This window comes from Episyrphus balteatus, chromosome 1 (assembly GCF_945859705.1).
Source record: "Episyrphus balteatus chromosome 1, idEpiBalt1.1, whole genome shotgun sequence".
Taxonomy (NCBI): Eukaryota; Metazoa; Arthropoda; class Insecta; order Diptera; family Syrphidae; genus Episyrphus; species Episyrphus balteatus.
Genome location: NC_079134.1, coordinates 34361405 through 34381142, shown reverse-complemented (window position 1 = coordinate 34381142; position 19738 = coordinate 34361405). Strand labels below are relative to the sequence as shown.

Here is a 19738-nt window from a genome sequence, read left to right as displayed (position 1 = left end):
GAAGACATCAGAATCTTCGTATCCAGAAGACACCAGAGTTTTCGTAAAGAAGACACCAGAATCTTCGTATCCAGAAGACACCAGAGTTTTCGTAAAGAAGACACCAGAATCTTCGTATCCAGAAGACATCAGAATCTTCGTAACCAGAAGACATCAGAATCTTCGTATCCAGAAGACATCAGAATCTTCGTTTCCAGAAGACATCAGAATCTTCGTATCCAGAAGACACCAGAGTTTTCGTAAAGAAGACACCAGAATCTTCGTTTCCAGAAGACACCAGAGTTTTCGTAAAGAAGACACCAGAATCTTCGTTTCCAGAAGACACCAGAGTTTTCGTAAAGAAGACACCAGAATCTTCGTAACCAGAAGACATCAGAATCTTCGTATCCAGAAGACATCAGAATCTTCGTACCCAGAAGACACCAGAGTTTTCGTAAAGAAGACACCAGAATCTTCGTATCCAGAAGACACCAGAGTTTTCGTAAAGAAGACACCAGAATCTTCGTTTCCAGAAGACATCAGAATCTTCGTATCCAAAAGACATCAGAATCTTCGTATCCAGAAGACATCAGAATCTTCGTATCCAGAAGACAGCAGAATCTTCGTATCCAGAAGACATCAGAATCTTCGTAAAAAGAAGACACCAGAATCTTCGAATCCAGAAGACACCAAAATTTTCGTAAAGAAGACACCAGAATCTTCGTTTCCAGAAGACACCAGAATATTCGTATCCAGAAGACACCAGAATTTTCGTAAAGAAGACACCAGAATCTTAGTTTCCAGAAGACACCAGAATCTTCGTATCCAGAAGACACCAGAATTTTCGTAAAGAAGACACCAGAATCTTCGTTTCCAGAAAACACCAGAATCTTCGTTTCCAGAAGACACCAGAATCTTCGTACCCAGAAGACACCAGAATCTTCGTACCCAGAAGACACCAGTATATTCGTAACCAGAAGGCACCAGAATCTTCGTAAAAAAACACCCCAAACTTGAACTATGGATACACTGATGAATCAACAAGAGGAAATTGGCAACAATTTAGCAAAATTGCTAGAGTCAATAAGAAAGGAACCGATAGCAAGACGAACAACAGAGTACGTTAAAAAAAGAGAATCAGAGGTCAACCACCTATGGCAGCAATTCACACATAATCATGACGAAATTTTAAAATTAAATACACCTAATCATGAATACTGTAATGTTTTATTCCGGGTTCACAATAAAACTTATTTCGTTTATTTTAACTTCCACTTATCTTTCCGTTCAAATAAGAACACACTTTATTTCAAATCAATTTACTTTTATTATTCGCTCAAACAAACACACTTTTCAATCACTTTATTTACTACTAACAATTTCCAACACTTTATTTCACTTTGTACTGTACTCTTTCACATTCAAGATTAAACTGTATCCGGTCGGTGTCCACGCTGCCCTTTTATACCTGAAATTCGGAATTCGAGAATGTCTTCGAAGGTTCTCGTCTTTGCTTCTCGAAGCTTCCTTTCCAAGAGGGGGCGCTTCATACTTCCAGTCCAGTGGGATATTTTGGGATATTCAGCAGTCGAGGGAATTTCTTTGGATGCGTTCAGAGGGTAGTTTCTTAATTACTAAAGGTCCGTTCACATTTCTACCTTTACTGTAGCAGGTAGTGTGTTCAGACTTTTATCTTAAAAGTAGTTCGGTAATTCATCGTTACATTGCCCCCCTCTTAGGATTGTTCGTCCCGAACAACTCCATTGCTACTTTCACCATTATAACGATGTAAACGGTCACAATGAACTACCTTTAATTTGCCTCTTACCCCTCTCTGTATACGGTAAACCACGTCGTTGATTCTGGTTATTACTGTGTAAGGGCCTTCCCAGTTTTGTTGTAGCTTCGGTGATAGTCCCTTTTGTCGGTGGGGATTGTAAAACCACACAAGTTCTCCTTCTTGAAACCCTGTTGCTGTCGCTCGCGCGTCATATCTTGTTTTCATCCTGTCACTAGACGCTTTTATATTTGTCCTTGTCCGTTGGTGAATGTCAGCCAGTGTTTCTTTCAGGTTATCAACATACTCATCTATTTCCTGTGGCTCATTTGGAACACATCCGAATTTTATCTCACTTGGCAGCCGTATTGTAGAACCAAAAAGGACTTCCGATGGTGTATGTCCAGTGGAACTATGTGTTGCACTTCTATAAGCCATCAAGAATAATGGAATATGTCGATCCCAGTCTCGTTGATTATCGTTGACTACTTTTGACAGGTGTTCTTTAAGTGTCCTGTTAAATCGCTCAACCATCCCATCAGATTGTGGATGAAGCGGTGTTGTTCGCGTCTTCTTGATGCCAAGGAGTGAGCAAACCTCTTGAAAAATCTTAGATTCGAAGTTCCTTCCTTGGTCGGAATGAAGTTCCATGGGTACTCCGAACCTGCTCACCCAATGAAAGACAATCTTATCCACAACTGTTTTGGTTTCCTGGTTTGGGATGGCAAATGCCTCAGGCCACTTGCTGAAGTAATCCATCACTACGAGGATATACCGGTTTCCTTTGTTGGTTTCGGGAAAAGGACCTGCCACGTCTATTGCAATCCTCTCAAAAGGTGTGCCCACATTGTACTGATGCATCTTGCTTTGCATTTTTCTAGCTGGTCCTTTGCTAGCTGCACAAGTATCACATTTTCGGCACCACTTTTCAACGTCTTCTCTCATACGTAACCAGTAGAATTGCTGGCGTACCTTTTCCAGCGTCTTGTTGATGCCTAAATGGCCTCCAGAAGTTCCCTCGTGCATCTCTCGGAGAACATCATTAACCTTTGACTGAGGTACGATTAGTTGCATTACATAAGATTTACCATCTGCGGATTCCCACTTACGCCTGAGTAACCCTTCTTGCACATGAAGTGAGTCCCATTGTGCCCAATATGCTTTGAGATTGGGGCTTCGGTCGGAGATGTCGGCCCATTCTGGTTTCTCTTCATGTTCCTTCCATGCAAGGATGGGTTCGATGTCCGAATCTTCCTGTTGGGCCATCCTGAGTTCTTCATTACTCCAGCCGCAAATGGGATCAGCTCTCGTTCTTCTTACAGCGACAACTTCCTTTTCCTCTAGCCGTGTGCAATGCTTGCAGTCTTGCTTGCACGGGCGCCGAGATAATGCGTCTGCATTTGAATGTAGCTTTCCTCTTCGATGTTGAATCTGACATTGATACGTCTGGAGTATCTCGATCCATCTTGCTACTTGACCCTCTGGATTTTTGAAGTTCAAAAGCCAATTTAGTGCACCATGATCTGTGCGAAGAAGGAACTTCTGTCCATAGATGTACTTATGGAAGTGCTTTGTTGCCAATACCAGAGCTAGAAGTTCCCTTCTGGTCACGCAATAGTTTCTTTCTTGTTTCGAGAGTACCTTGCTGAAATAGGCAACGACCTTTTCTTCTCCGTCATGAACTTGCGATAAAACAGCACCAACTCCAACATTACTTGCATCTGCGTCAATGATGAATTGTTTGCCTGGAGTCGGATAGGCCAACACAGGAGCTTCACATAACCGTAGCTTCAGTTCCTGAAAGCTTTTCTCACACTCACCTGACCATTTAAAGGGTTTACCCTTCTCCGTAAGCTGGTGCAAGCTTTTGGCGATTCTCGCAAAATCCTTCACGAACCGTCGATAGTACGTTGCCAGACCGAGGAAACTCCGAAGTTGATGCTTGTCCTGAGGGGTTGGCCAATTCTTCACAGTGTCAACTTTTTCTGGATCAGTCATTACTCCTTGGGATGAGATGATATGCCCCAAATATTTAACCTCGGTCTTGAAAAGTGCACATTTCTTTGGATTTAACTTAAGATGTGCTTCTCGTAGCCTCTGGAATACAGCCTTTAGGTTTTCACAATGGTCATCAAATGTTTTCCCGTAAACGATGACATCATCCAAATAGACTAGGCAAGATTTCCAGGTTAATCCATTTAAAACGCACTCCATTAAGCGCTCAAAAGTAGCTGGGGCATTACATAGCCCAAACGGCATGACATTGAACTGCCACAGACCATTTCCTGTGGAGAAAGCCGTCTTTTCTCGATCTTCTGGATGGATTTCTACCTGCCAGTAGCCACTCTTCAAATCCAAAGTCGAAAACCATTGTGCTCCTTCCATTGCATCTAGAGTATCGCTGATTCTTGGCAGTGGGTAGCTGTCTTTCTTCGTCACATCATTCAGCCTGCGGTAGTCGACACAAAATCGAGTGCTTCCATCCTTCTTTTTGACGAGAACTACCGGTGATGCCCAAGGGCTTTTGGAATTTTCGATCAGCCCGTCTTTCTTCATTGTCGATATCATTTCTTCAACTTCACTTTGTTTGGCCAAGGGGAGACGTCTTGCTGGTTGACGAATCGGCCTAGCGTCTCCTGTATCGATTCGATGCTGCACCAGTTGTGTTCGGCCGTATTGCCCGCTGGGTGAAGAGAAGATATCAGCATATTCATGAAGAAGCCTTCCAGCAACATTAAGCTGATGTTGACTCAAGTTGTCTGATTTGAGAATTTGAGTCTTTAGTTTCTCAGAGTTCATAGTCATCTGTGTGTCCATCTCGTTGATCTTAGTTATTGCGGACACAGATTCACATTGCCCAACAACTTCTCCTTTCTTAAGCTTGATTGGGTACGGTTTGATGTTAAGTATCCGTACAGGTACCATGTTGTTCTTTGGTGCCACAAGAGTCTTCCCGATGATGATGTTTTCGGAACTTTGCTCAACTTCTGGTTCGACCATGAGGTATCGATGGTTTCCACAGTTCCCCTTTAACTTCGTCCACACAAAAACTTCTGAAGAAGGAGGCAGGCACATGTCTTCTTTGATGACAGTTCTAATTGTTGTTGAGTTTTCGCTGCCATAGACCATTGGAATCTCTACATTTCTGTATTTCAGGACTTGATTACCGATATCCAAAATGATTCCATGCTCCTTCATAAAGTCGATTCCAATGATGCACTCGTCACATATATCTGCCACCAAAAACACATGTAAAAACTTTAGTTCTGCTATACGGATCTCAAGACGAACTTCTCCGTACACTCTTGCTGCTTCTCCTGTGGCGGTCTTCAGACGATAGCTGTTGATGTTATGTAGCCACGTCATCTTTACCAAGTCTCTTCGTACAATAGAGGCGGTGGCACCGGTGTCAATTGTAGCCACGTGTTGGTTATTGTTTATGGTTGCCTCTACTGTCAGACTTTTGTTGTCTCGTTTAGTTTGTGAGACTTGAATTGTGGTTCTGGGGCCATCGATACCAGAAACCAGCTTCTGCCCCTCGAAGTTGGTTCTTACTCGTTTCCCGAATGGGAATCAAGTTGAGGATGAGTGTTGGTTGTATCGCTTACCTGTTGTTGGGCAATATTCCTGTTTCCACAGTGCTGGCAAGCACTTCTTCTTGGTGGCAATCTGCACTGCCGCTGGAGATGTCCTGTCTTGTTACAGTTCCAGCATCGAGCAGCTCCGTCTCGCTGGTTTCTTTGGAATGCGAGTTTTTGACAAGAGCATTCCTCCACTGTAACTTCTCTTACCCGATGAACGCCTTGAGAAGCCTGTTCTGCTGCTTCCATAGTGAGTGCAAACGCTAATGCTTCAGGAAGGGAACGTTTTCCAGCTGTTCGAATTGCTCGCTGAAGATTTATATCAGATACAGCACGTACAAAGGCTTCTGTCGCAAACTGATTGATAATGTCGTCTCCTGCTGTCGGATATGCCAGATGAGCTAACCTTTCAATATCTGCTTGGAGTTGTTGCAGAGTTTCTCCTCTTTTCTGGACTCTTGTATTGAGTTGGACGCGGAAGACTTCCTGCATATGGCCATCTCCAAAGCGTTTTTCAATGACCTGGACAAGAGCGTTAAAGTTACCATTCTTTTCTGGTGGTAAAGTTTGTAACAACTCAGCAGCAGGACCTCTAAGAGCAAGAGTCAGCGCTATACATTTGTCTTCGTCATCCCAGCCATTTGTTGTGGCAGCTGCCTCAAACTGTTTCTTGTAGATCGACCAAGAACTTTGTCCATCAAAGGTTGGTGGATGCATTTCCTTCTTCTTTGAATACTCACCAGAACTTTCTCGGGCCTTAATTTTTCGAACCTTGTCCAACTCTTTAGTAATGTCTTGGAATTTCTCTTCGAACTTTGTGTGCATTGCCAACAGCTTTTCTTTGTTTTCTTCAACACGCTCGTCAAGAGCAGTGAACTTCTTCTCGAAATCACCAAGCTTTCCCTCTAAAAGATTTTTCTGTTCTTCTAGAAGATTCTTTTGCTCATCGCGATGTTCTTCTAGATGTTTCTCCATTTTTTCGAGAAGATTCTGTTGTTCACTCTTTTGCTCGGTACGTTGTTTCTCAATTTTTTCGAGAAGATTCTGTTGTTCACTCTTTTGCTCTGTTCGTTGTTGTTCCATTTGTTCTCTTTGTTCATTGCGTTGTGTCTCAATTTGTTCAAGAAGATTTTTCTGTTCATCCTTTTGTTCTTTACGTTGCTGTTCCATTTGATCTTTCTGTTCTTCAAATTTTGCAAGGAGAACAGCCATCATGGATGACATATCGGAACTAGTACTTACTCGTTCTTCTACCATTTCAACTTCGAATTGAAATGTATCCAAATCTTCGTTTTTCTGGGTTAAATAATCCTGCAGGCGAATAATGAGGTCATTTTTCGATCCAGCAGTAGGAAGACCTCGTTTAGTTAATTCCGCCTTCAGCTCAGTCAAACTTAACTGATTCAATGTCTTACCCATTTTAACTTTTCAAAACGCGAGCACTTTTACTTATTTCAAAATGTTTTACACTTTGTTTATTGTTAAAACACACGCGCACTTATTATTTTATTCGCGAAATTATCTGATTCGCACAAATAAATAAGTTTTATTCCACTTTTCTGACACCAATGTAATGTTTTATTCCGGGTTCACAATAAAACTTATTTCGTTTATTTTAACTTCCACTTATCTTTCCGTTCAAATAAGAACACACTTTATTTCAAATCAATTTACTTTTATTATTCGCTCAAACAAACACACTTTTCAATCACTTTATTTACTACTAACAATTTCCAACACTTTATTTCACTTTGTACTGTACTCTTTCACATTCAAGATTAAACTGTATCCGGTCGGTGTCCACGCTGCCCTTTTATACCTGAAATTCGGAATTCGAGAATGTCTTCGAAGGTTCTCGTCTTTGCTTCTCGAAGCTTCCTTTCCAAGAGGGGGCGCTTCATACTTCCAGTCCAGTGGGATATTTTGGGATATTCAGCAGTCGAGGGAATTTCTTTGGATGCGTTCAGAGGGTAGTTTCTTAATTACTAAAGGTCCGTTCACATTTCTACCTTTACTGTAGCAGGTAGTGTGTTCAGACTTTTATCTTAAAAGTAGTTCGGTAATTCATCGTTACAATACTTTACAAAAAAATATTATGAACAGGTGCAACGCGTCATGGAAACAATTAACGATAAGTTAATTGCATATGCAGTTGCATTGGGGAAATCCAGCAACGATGACAAAAAAGTTGAAACTGTAAACAATGAACTTGACCACAAAAAAAAAAATGAAGAAATCCGAACCCAAAACACAGAAAAAATAAATCTGGGCCATAACGACACACAGTCAAGTAATATGAAACGAGCACAAATACGAATGGGGTCGTTCGAAAGGCAAATATCAGAAACATTCCTCCACACAGATATGAGTAATTCGGCAATCGAATTCCAGACCACGAATCTTATGGAGGAATGGAAAAAAATAGACTCAATATAGGGTAAAGTCGGGTGATATGGCACCCTTTCAATATCTCCCACTTAGTGACTTCTTTTCAAAGCAAAAAGAGCAAAAAAGAATTAAGTCTGACGTAAGCTATCAGTGGATGCATTCGGATCCGCAGTAACCATTGCCACTAAAATTTAAAAAATGGACAAACAAAAAAGTGAGTTCAATTTGAGCGAAAAGTTTTTTTGTGTAAAATTGTTGTACGTGTGGTTCCAAAAGTATTTGACGTAGAGGGTTCATTTTAACACAAAAAGAACGGTAACGGTTATATTCTTGTGTTTGCTCATTACCATAACTAAGCAAACGTGATTATTCGTGTCATTGGAAAAAAACAGAAGTGTAGTCAAATGGGGGATATGGCACCCAAAAACATCGGGATATATGGCACCGGTGCCATTTCCCCCGCATCTACTTTTGAACCTATTTATTTTTCAACTGACAATTGTATTTACAAAAAACTTCAGCAAACCAGGCCAAGTGGACTTAAACCCAGATCACAGTAGCCGTTGGAGCTGCTGAATGTCAAAAAAAGCAGGACCTAAGCATTTTGCGATTCCCTTCACACTTCACTACATTAAAAAGGCTTCTTAAATGACCAGAGCCTAAAAGTTTGCCAAATAGCTTTCAGATTGGCAGAAAAGTGCGGAATAAGGCAGTAATCATAATGTCACTTTTGGTCTCATGATTCGTGTACGTCTTTCAACAATACATGCAACAAGTGTCACAAAAAAATATCAAAAAGAAATAGGGTGCCATATCACCCTCGATTAGGTGCCATATCACCCTCCATTTTTTCAATCATGTTTTTTTTTAATGTTTTTTATTTTTGCAAAAAATAACAAGAAATTATCTTTGAATTACACTTATCTACCTATTTTGTATTTAAGAAATAGTTTTAAAATAAATCCGCCTTTGTTTGAAATAGATGTCTTCTTTATTTCTCAAGTAATAACGAAAAACAAAAATGGGTGCCATATCCCCCGACTTTACCCTATGAGGAAATATTGCTTTTCGAGGTATTTAATGACGAAACCGATAAAGCTAATTTTTTGACCCAAATTGAAGGGTTGAAAAAGAGGTATTCGGAAGTAATGGTGTCACTCAGAGAGAAGAAAAAACCAGAATCTGCTTCCACCTCACACCATGAGGTTAAACTCCCAAGAGTTCAGATACCAATGTTTGATGGCAGATCAAACACATGGATTGAATTCCATGATATTTTTAATCAAGTGATACACTGCAACAACAGATTATCAGATGTTGAAAAAATGCAGTATCTCAAGAATAATCTTAAAGGTGAGGCCTCCAAACTATTAAGACATTTAGAGGTTAGTAACAACAACTATAAGGTGTCATGGGATTTATTAAACGAGAGATATGCCAACAAACGAAGATTAGTAAATTCATATCTCCATACCTTATTAAATCAACCAAAGGTTGATTCAGAATCCAGTACCCAACTAAAAAAGTTGCATGATACAACAAAAGAGTGCTTATACGGTATGTCAAATCTTGGATTTGACACCTCTTCCTGGGAACCAATAATAATATATCATATAACACAAAGATTAGATATTGAATCTCTACGGCTGTATGAGCAGTCGTTACCAAACACGAAGGATGTTCCATCTTTACAACAAGTATATGACTTTCTAACGAATCGTTTCGAATCGTTAGAATCACTGGGTGACAAGAAACGAGAACATAAAAACCATCCAAGGCAAATTGTTCGAAACTTCGTAACAAAAGTTGAAACCCGATGTCGCTATTGTAGAAAAACTGCACATAGCATTTATAAATGCAATGAATTTCTTGCATTACACCCAAACCAGAAATTAGAAGCCGTCAAACGCCAAAACCTATGCCGCAATTGTCTTAGCCATACGATGAATGAAAGCTGTCAGAGTCGCAGAACCTGCAGCATATGCAAAGGCTATCATCACACTTTATTACACAATGATGCCCTTTCTAAGAATCCAAGAAATACAACCATCCAAACAGCATTGGCAGAATATAATAAAGAAATTCTTTTAGCCACTGCAATGATAAAGGTAACCACATACAATGGTAAATTTGAAATATTGCGTGCACTCATTGACACTGGAGCACAGGCATCATTTATAACTGAGGAGGCAGCCCAGATGTTATCGGTCCCGAAATCTAAGGCTTACGTTAAAGTATCCGGTCTTGGAGCATCATCAGCAGGAACATCACTTGGAAAGGTTCATATCCAAGTCCAACCTCGATTTTCATCAACATTCAAAATCAATATTGATGCGTATGTTCTCCCTAAGTTAACAAATAAACTTCCCAATTCTTACTTCAAGTTCTCAATGTGGAAAAATTACTTGCTGGCTGATCAAACCTTCAACCAGCCTGGACCAATTGACGTCATCATAGGTGCCGATGTATATCCCTCGATAATTTGCGATGGAATCAAAAAATCAGAAAACGGTACATTGGCACAAAATACAGAACTAGGCTGGATCATATCAGGGAAGATACCAGTATCAAAGGATCCCATACAAATCATAACAATGATATCTACAACTGAACTCTTTGATCTAAGCAACCAACTTAAACGCTTCTGGGAAATAGAAGAAACTCCATACCAAGAAGAAACAACGAATGAAAATGATGACTGCGAAAAACAATTCAAAGAAAACCATAGACGAAATCACGATGGAACATACACAGTAAGAATTCCATTCAAACCAAATAAACAAACTTTAGGTGATTCGAAAAAGAGAGCAATGGCTAGACTTTTACAAATGGAAAAAAAGTTTAAAAAGAATAATAAAGTTGGGGAAGAATACAGAAAATTTATGAGAGAGTATTTAACCCTTGGACATATGAAACCGATTGAGCAGATTACAAATCCTGATGATGAAGTATACTATATGCCACATCAAGCAGTAATAAAAGCAGACAGCACTACTACAAAGCTCCGTGTAGTCTTTGATGCCTCATCCAAAACAGACAATGGAGAAAGTCTGAATGACAACATGCTAGTTGGACCTAGGTTACAGGCTGATTTAGCAACCATACTTCTACGTTGGCGGAAGTATAAATACGTCTTTACAGCAGACATAGAAAAGATGTATCGACAAATAAAAATTGATGAGAGAGACATGAATTATCAGAGAATATTATGGAGATTCTCACCCGATGAAACGATTAAAGAATATGCACTAACAACAGTTACATATGGGACGTCGTCAGCCCCATACCTTGCCATTAAAACAATACGTCAATTGGCAGATGATGAAGCGATAAGATTTCCAAAGGCATCTAAGATTGTTCACGAAGACTTCTATATGGACGATGTTATGACGGGAGCACACACTATTGACGAAGCTAGAGCAATTCAGAAAGAACTAGTTGAATTAATGCAAGCAGGTGGATTTAACCTCAGAAAATGGACGAGTAATAACCAGGAACTTTTGAGATGCATCCCATTAGAGCAAAGAGAGCTAGGAATAATTGAGCTAGTAGAAAATGAAGAAAAGACCACTATAAAAACCCTTGGTATTAATTGGAATCCAGCAACAGACACATTCCATTTCAAGGTTAGCATTAAAAATGATTCCACTAAATTAACAAAAAGAATTATTTTATCAAAAGCAGCTCAAATATTTGACCCTCTGGGTTGGATAACTCCAGTCACCCTACGGGCAAAGTTAATTATTCAAAAACTATGGAAGTCCAAAGTATCCTGGGATGACGAAGTCCCTGAAACAATTGCAACAGAATGGATCAAATACCAAAGTGAAGCTTCCGCTCTAGAACAAATCAAAATACCAAGATACATAAATTACTCAATCCAAGTTACCTCCATAGAATTACATGGGTTTTGTGATGCGTCAGAACAAGCATATGGTGCCGTAGTATATTCAAAAATAACAACACGAAGTGGTGATACAAATATCTGTCTTCTTACTGGAAAATCGAAAGTAGCACCCATCAAATCAAAACTTACGATACCTCGTCTAGAGCTGTGTGGAGCGGAGCTCCTTAGTAAGTTGATGGTTCACGTGAGTAAAACTCTTGAAATAGAAAATTTAGACATCTTTTACTGGACCGATTCAATGATAACATTAGGCAGAATACAAGGGTCAAATAGTAAACTCGATGCATTTGAAAGAAATCGAATTCAAAAAATCCAGAGAATAACTAATCAAAGTAACTGGAACTATGTCAAAACAGGAGATAACCCAGCAGATTGTGCATCACGAAGTATAAATGCCTCAGAGTTAATCAATCACAAACTTTGGTGGTATGGACCTTCATGGTTAAAATTAGATAAAAACTTATGGCAACTTAAGAAATTAGAGAAGCCAGCAGAAGAAAAGGAAGACCCGGTAAACCTGTTATTAGCAAATGTCTCTTCTTACCAAGAGAATGCAATAATAACACAATTTTCATCAATCAACCAATGTCTACGAGTACTGTCACACTGCAGAAGATTTATAAAGAGCTGTAGGTCTAAAGAATTACAGACATTTAAAAAATATATTACAGTCAAAGAGTTGAAAGAAACACTTTACCTAGTATTGCGACAAATCCAATACACAGAATTTAAAGAAGAAATAAAAAAACTAACGAAAAACGAACCTATAGCCATGAAAAGCAAGTTACTTATGTTGAACCCTATAATTGACGATACTGGACTCCTCCGAGTTGGGGGAAGGTTGCAGAACTCAAGTCTCCCATATGAAGAACGACATCCAATTATCCTTCCTCACAACGGTCATTTCACGAAACTAATCATAGAAGATGCACATATGCAATGTCTGCATGGAGGAAACTCTCAAACACTTGCCTTTATTCGAAGAAAATATTGGATACTTAGTGCTAAAAACAGAGTAAGGCAAATACTAAACAAATGTGTAACTTGTTGCCGATACAAAGCCTCAAACACGCAACAAATCATGGGAAATCTTCCCGAATTTAGAGTTGTTCCATCCCCACCGTTTAGTCACACTGGGATCGACTATGCTGGACCCATTCAAATTAGAATGTCTAAGGGCCGAGGAATGAAGACATACAAAGGTTATATAGCGGTATTTATATGCTGTACAACTAAGGCGCTCCATCTTGAAGCAGTTAGTGATCTCACAAGTCAATCTTTTATAGCTGCGTACAAAAGGTTTGCAGCAAGACGTGGAAACTGCAAACACATCTATAGCGATTGTGGTTCGAATTTCATTGGAGCTAATAAAATTCTAGAGAAAGAACTTCAAGATGCAATAAAGCAATCATCCGAATACATGGTAAAGAAGTTAGCTGAAGACGGAATTCATTGGCACTTTAATCCACCAGCAGCACCACACATGGGTGGATTATGGGAAGCAGGTGTAAAATCGGTAAAATATCACTTAAGGCGAATCCTGGGTAACACAACACTTACATTTGAAGAAATAACCACCACCCTATATCAGATCGAAGCTTGTTTGAATTCAATGTTTATTCTGATACATTTTAGCTCTGCTAAAAATTTTCGACAATTTGTATGGGAGCTAAAATTTAAGTGCAAAATGTGTACCAAAAATGATACCACAACCCAACTAACATCTCAGCTTCGGTTAAGGTATTACAAAAGCTACATTTTAGCTTCTTTTAAACTTTAGTAAGGTTGTTGGGCATGGAAAAAGGAGAACGTTATACAAGTTTGAATCTCTATAAGGATCTTAAACGAAGAAAAAAATGTCCGAGCTAAATTATTCAATGTCAAAACCAAAAAGTGTCCGAGCTAGATTATTCAATATCAAAACCAAAAATTAAATAAAAACTTGGTAATTTCTGTAAAGTCTCTATAAATTCACTAAGCAAGCTTATTCGAAAAACAAGCTTTCTTCGTTTAAGTTTCTTTAAGAGTATTTAAACAACTTATTAGAAGTTGTTAAACAAGTCCGAACTTCTATAAGCGATTAAATTCTGAAGCAAGCTCAATACAAGCTGTATACAAAGCAGAACCTGCGAGATCTAAATTTATAGAAGCTGTTGTGCTAGTTGGGAAAGCTTGTGCTGAAGTGAGAATTAATAGAAATATAGCAATTGTGTTATTATTGCAAATAGAGTGCATTTAAAACAAAAGAAGGGGTCTTTCTTCCCCCCTCCTTGGGGGCAAGACCGTTTTTTGTTAGATGTGTTTAAAAATGGATTTGCAATTTTTAGTACTGTATTTTAAAATATGCTTCTACTGTAAAAAAGTGTTCTGAACGCAGCCATTTTCAAATTGAACCCAAATGCATTCATTTAACATTAAACACCTGAACGATGACATTTCTCATTTGACATTGGTTATTTTTTTTTCCTTCTCATATTTTTATTCACTTTATTTGTTTAGAACGTGATAATTTTTAATTAAACAAATAACTTTTGTAATTTAAACTAAATTATAATCAATAAATAAACTATAATTCATATAATGAAGAAAAATTCCCTTGATACTAAACCAGGAGTTGATAATTTCTGTAAGATGTACGTGACTTTCCCGAAAAAAATCAGTTTCAAATAACAATGTTTTTGTAAACATTTGCACACTTTTATTTCCAGGAAAATTGATATTCCATTCGAATCGAATGAAAAAGCCCAAATTGTTTTGGATGTTCTCAAAGTAGATTCATCAGATCCAGATTCAGAACATCGCGCCAAGGAAAACATCTTCATTGAAGAAAAAACTCTATACGCTCAATTCACAGCCGATACACCAAAGTCCTTACGTTCTTGTGCTTCTTCATTTTACGATAAACTTATCCTTATCACAGATCTTATGAAAGAATTCTCTGAAAAGCCAACATCCAACTAAAATTTCGAACAATGGTTAAAAACACTCCTGGACCAGAACCACATCGAGCCATTTACGGATTTTCATTTAATTTATTTTTCACAAGTCTATTTGCTTTGTATGTTATTTGGGTTCTTCCCTATCAAGCTTTTGGCTTCTCCAAACATTTCTATTTCGTTCCTGATACATATTTTGCATTCAGTTTGCCAGTTTTTGTTCTATGCGGAATTGTTTTCTTTTTGTTTTTATATTTATCAGTTAATATGGCTCAAACGGCCAATATTGAAAGTTCCCTAACATTCAAAGATACAAGCAAAGGATGTAAATGTGAGGAGAGAAATGATTTGAATGATTCCGATTCGGAAGCAGATGAGGATGAGTTTAGTGAAAATGATAATCTTTGTACATCAACATCATTTGCTGTAGATGTTGATTTAAGTCATGTGTCCAGAGTATTGTATAATAAGAATTAAATAAAAAATTATTTTATAATGTATAAATTTAAATGGGTTTTTTATTGTTGTTGTTTTATTTTAAACCGTATTCAACTTATAGCGTTTTCGTTTGGTAATTCTTAGAACGGTCCGGGACTGTCCGATCCGGGATTCCAAACGAACAAACTTGGATATACTTCTTTTTGATTCTGAAGTTTGGGTTTTCTTTGTATTTGTGAAACGCCAAATAATGCGAACGCCTGGTGAAAGTTTTATTTTGTTTAATTTGTTTTTTCCATAAAACGTTATCGTTTTTTTTTTGGTTTCTTTACTTTATTTCAATATAATTTAAAGTTTGGAATAGTAAATAAAATGCACGACTGGGTCGCACGTACTTGCTCTTGTAGTTCACAGTATCTTTATCTTAAATATCTATTGGAAATTAAAGATTTTGTAGAAAAAAAATCAAAAGTTTAAAAATTAAATTAAACATTTTGTTTTTCAAAAATGTTTTTAAAAGTTTTTTTTTTAACATTTTATACTTAATGATCTCTGTAAATTTTAAATGAAATAACTAATGCTTTGATGAAATATATGAACTTAAAAAATATGTCAATTTTTGAAAAACGGCAATGCCATATTATCGTTCTCCGCATTTTTTGAGAAAAACTAAAAACGCAGTTTTGTTAGAATCAATAAGAGTATTCCGCACACCAATTTGATCGAAATCGTTAGAGCCGTTTTCGAGAAATTTGCAATACCTCAAAAACGTTATATGGGAGGTATGCGTTAAAATGGAGATATTAAAAAAATGGGTCTAGGGAATTACGTAAAAATCATCTGTACCAAGTTTCAAGCAAATCCATCAATCCGTTTAGGCCCTAGCTCGAGGTACAGATGGACGCACAGACCGACGGACGGCATGACGAAAACCACTTTTTTGATCTTCTCCATCATCGTAATGTTGGTTTTGATTAAAACCTTGATTTTTTTTTCTACACGAAACCAATACTTACTTGCCCTATAGAGCAAGTAAAAATCTCAATATTCAGAAATGAAAAACAAACAATAACATCCCATTACTTTGTCGTCTTAAGTGTGAACATGTGTGCGTGATTCTTGTTTTGATTCTGTCTCAAAATTCGGAATCGATTTTCTCTTCTTATCAGAATTAGAACTATCATTGAGCGCCAAACGAACAGTTTCATAATCGTTCGAATGAATTCCGGAGAGTCTCGGACGACCAAACGAAAACGCTATTACAAAGTAGAATCATTCTACAGGAGAGGTTTTTACTTAGTAAGAAAGGAGTTCTGAGGTCAACCCGGCGAACCCCAAAAGGGCAAGGATCACTTGGTCGGTTGGTCACTTTTTATCCCATTTATGTAGTTGTTTTTTTCTGAAGAAATCAACAAACTCGACTTTCAATTTTTATATTCTAAAAAAATTGAGGGTTGGTATGTTGGTTATTATAGAGTTGGGCACTTTAGTCACTTGAGTGATCGATCAATTTAGTTCAAATCACGCTACTGAACTTGTTATAGGTCGTTTCAAATCAAAAGTCCCATGGAAAATTGAGCAAAAATAAAAAAAACTCATTCGCTTACTGAAAGGAAGCATTTATGAGGCAGCTGAACTTTTTCTAAAATTACCATAAAATAATGAAGAACAGTTCTTGTTATCCCTATTTTAATTAATTCATCCGTCTGTGAGATTCACTGGTTTAGCCTCAGAAAGCGGAGGCAAGTCTCCCGGGCTTGCATCACTCCATATCCGTGGACAATACAAAAAAACATACAATTATTTAATAATTTATCATTTGAAGGCAGTTGGGATAACTTTGCCGAAAATATTGTGAAGATGGACCAGAAATGTCCAGTTTATATGATAGCAATTCATAACTTAAAATTCTATTCACATCTTTTCATTTGTAAAATTGGGCAGTAAATATCTTATTTTTATTTTTCAATTATTTTGGAGTCGTCACCATAGAAATCATTAATAAACAAATTCAGATTTTTCGTTTGCTTATTTTTTCTCTAGCATTTCTTTCATTCAAACAAGCATGATTTGTTGTTATTTTTGAGTTGATTTGTCGCAATGAGCCAATAAAATTGAGTTTTTTGTTTATTTGTTCTCAATTTTATTGGAAGGGAGAATATAAACTCTGAGTCAGGACTTTTGATTTGAAACGACCTATAACTGTCGTAACTGGGCGAAACGCTTTATAAATTTTTGGAGTTGAGGTCACTTGAACTTATAAATTTAATTATAGTTCAATTTAGTTTAATAAGTCCATTCTACTAAAAATTAAAAAAAAAAATTAGATTTTTCAAACTGTACCCAAATTTTAGTAAAATTGAAGCATTTTACATACAAAATAAAAAACTAGTTAATAAAAATAAATATATTATTTATTATAACTTACTTTTTTGGAGATCACAGTTCAACAAGTAATGTTGCTAACAGAAACTTATTTGTGCTCAGAAATCAGAGTAGTGGTACCTACCTACTTGAAAAAGAAATGATGGTACTGGTACATCTAAATCTTGAGTTAGAGCAGAAAAACTGTTTTTTTTTTCTCCGTAAGGACTTGGATGAAATTTCATATGCACTTTGGTTTCTGAACCCTTTATTCTCAAAACTAGGCGTATAAGAAATTCTTCTCCAAATCCAGATGTGTAGGAAAAAACTTTATGCGATGTTGGCCCGTATGCTTAAAAAATAAGAAATAATAGCAATAGGATATTAGTAAGTATAAACTATGTTTGATATGGACAAAATGTGGATAAAAAAGTTCATACTTTACAATTTTTCAAGTAAAAGCCTATCACCCGTTACGTGGTAGGAATTGAAAACTTTTTACCAAGTAGCAATTGATAAAATTGCAATGTTTCGTTGTTTAGTGTATCTTAGTGAAAATAACAATTCGTTTTTGTTGCTGAAATGACATAGAAAATGGATAGAAAACAAAATTCTTCTTTGCTAATAGTGAACTAAATTGTACTAAGTAAGTGTACTAAATTCACTAGTTCACTGTAATTAACTAATTTGTTAGCGAACGACACTAGCCGATTGGGTATAATTCGGCCATAGCGAGGTAATCCGTCGGAGCGGATATGCATTTTTGAAAATTTTGCATCCGACACTTGAGTGTCTTTAGCTCTCGTTCTGACTTTCGTTTTGAGTTAACTGCCCTGCCCGCATTAATTTGTTTTCTCATTTATAATTTTATCAAGTTTTTTTTTTATTTTAATGTTTACGAATCGGTGAAGTTGGTCGCACTTTGAAAGCTCATTTTCGTATTTAAATATTGCCTCTATCGTGACATTCGTTGGTTTTTTCTCCCGTTCGTTTCGTAATACACATAGGGTGTTTTCATAAACGTCGGAAATCTGCGTTAGTACAATCGTCTTTCTGCTTTGCTGCATTAATGAACACAACAATTCTGCAGAATGTTTGCAGGCCTGCAGTAGTACAATTTTCAGCAGTCACTAAGTGTTTATAAACGTCAGAAAAAAAAATAAAAAAATGACCACAGAATGAGTTTTGTTTAATAAACAAAAAATATTTACTTTTGTTTTTAATAACATGGAAAATTTGTAAACCGTGTTACATTAGGGTGGCGCAAAAAAAAATACATATTTTCTTCTACTTTTCATAGCGGAATAAAAAAAACGAGTGGTTCACATTTGAAACAAATTTATCGATGATCGTGCTACTGAACTCGAATCCGCAATCAGAAAAACTCTATTAGCCTCCGTTCTTGAAATATTACCGTTATAAAAAACCTTTATTTTGCATTTTATAACGGTAATATTTCAAGAACTAAGGCTAATAAAATTTTTCTGATTGCGGATTCGAGCTCAGCAACCCAAAAACCTTCAGAAAAGTATCAGCCCTATGATGGTAGCCGATCGGAAGAGATTTGTATCCGATTTGTACGATTTTTTCAGTTTTCATATGATTTTAACCCTTCCGACTGTAAAATCGGACAGATTTACGAAAAAAATCTTAGGTGCGTTGAAAATTCAAAATACATGCGATGCTATGCAGTGAACTGTCAAAATATTTGCGACGGGTAGTGCTTTGTGCTTTTTTTTCTTTCCGATTCCTTCCGATAGAAAATCAAACGTGAAATACTATCCGAAAAATATAAAAACCAAAAAAATTGGAATAATAAACAAATAAATTGTTCAAAAACACACAAATGAGTGCACAAAACAGTAATGAGCAAGTAATTTCTATTATTGTATGTTTTTGTGTTTCTAGTGTTTTGTTAAATGTTATTTTCACGATAAAAAAAATATTTTTGCAAACTGGTAGATGTCAAGTGAGTGCGTTGTTTGAAGTCAATTTTTCTCCTCAAATTCGGGTACCGTGAATACAAAAATCTTCCGATCGGAACTTTTCTCCGATCGGATATTTTTCCGATCGGCTACCATCATAGGGCTGTATATTTTGGTTCTTGTGGCAAAAAAAGTTTAATTTGGTTGGCCAGTGTTGTTTCTGATTCAAAGACCGCTATTTAAATTTTAAATATCTCGGGCAGTAAAAGAGATATCGGAAAGATTTAAACATTTTTTGAAAGAATAAAATCAGTTCTTATAGCCACCGTTACAAATTTATTCATTATGTATTACCCCACATAAAAACATAACCTCGAAAGCAGCCAAAATGACGTTTTTTGACATTTTCTAACGGTAATATTTAAAAAACGGAGGCCAATAAC

General features: G+C 37.0%; 2 protein-coding genes across 3 annotated transcripts; both read left to right on the top strand.

Annotated features, from left to right (window-relative positions):
* The first annotated feature begins 8873 nt into the window (after positions 1–8873).
* On the top strand, positions 8874–14593 carry LOC129913631 (uncharacterized). The gene is made up of 3 exons (XM_055992433.1): positions 8874–13148; positions 14219–14265; positions 14341–14593. Exons 1-3 carry the CDS (start codon positions 8874–8876, stop codon positions 14591–14593), a joined length of 4575 nt encoding a protein of 1524 aa, XP_055848408.1.
* Positions 14082–15078, top strand: LOC129913966 (phosphatidylinositol N-acetylglucosaminyltransferase subunit P). 2 transcript variants are annotated; one of them, XM_055992990.1, is made up of 2 exons: positions 14082–14258; positions 14341–15078. In XM_055992990.1, the coding sequence occupies exon 2, from the start codon at positions 14605–14607 to the stop codon at positions 15043–15045; it is 441 nt and encodes a 146-aa protein (XP_055848965.1). In that variant the 5' UTR covers positions 14082–14258; positions 14341–14604; the 3' UTR covers positions 15046–15078. The 2 variants fall into 2 exon arrangements, with proteins under 2 accessions (XP_055848965.1, XP_055848956.1); XM_055992981.1 differs by having other exon boundaries at positions 14085–14265.
* Positions 15079–19738: the final 4660 nt, after the last annotated feature.

What these genes read in the sequence shown, in the direction of transcription:
- LOC129913631 (XM_055992433.1), top strand. Translation starts at nt 8,874, where the DNA reads ATGGTGTCACTCAGAGAGAAGAAAAAACCAGAATCTGCTTCCACCTCA. An exon ending in GGGAAGCAGGTGTAAAATCG is followed by an intron (nt 13,149 to 14,218) that starts GTAAAATATCAC and finishes CATATAATGAAG; the next exon opens with AAAAATTCCCTTGATACTAA. An exon ending in GTTGATAATTTCTGTAAGAT is followed by an intron (nt 14,266 to 14,340) that starts GTACGTGACTTT and finishes TTTTATTTCCAG; the next exon opens with GAAAATTGATATTCCATTCG.
- LOC129913966 (XM_055992990.1), top strand. Translation starts at nt 14,605, where the DNA reads ATGGTTAAAAACACTCCTGGACCAGAACCACATCGAGCCATTTACGGA.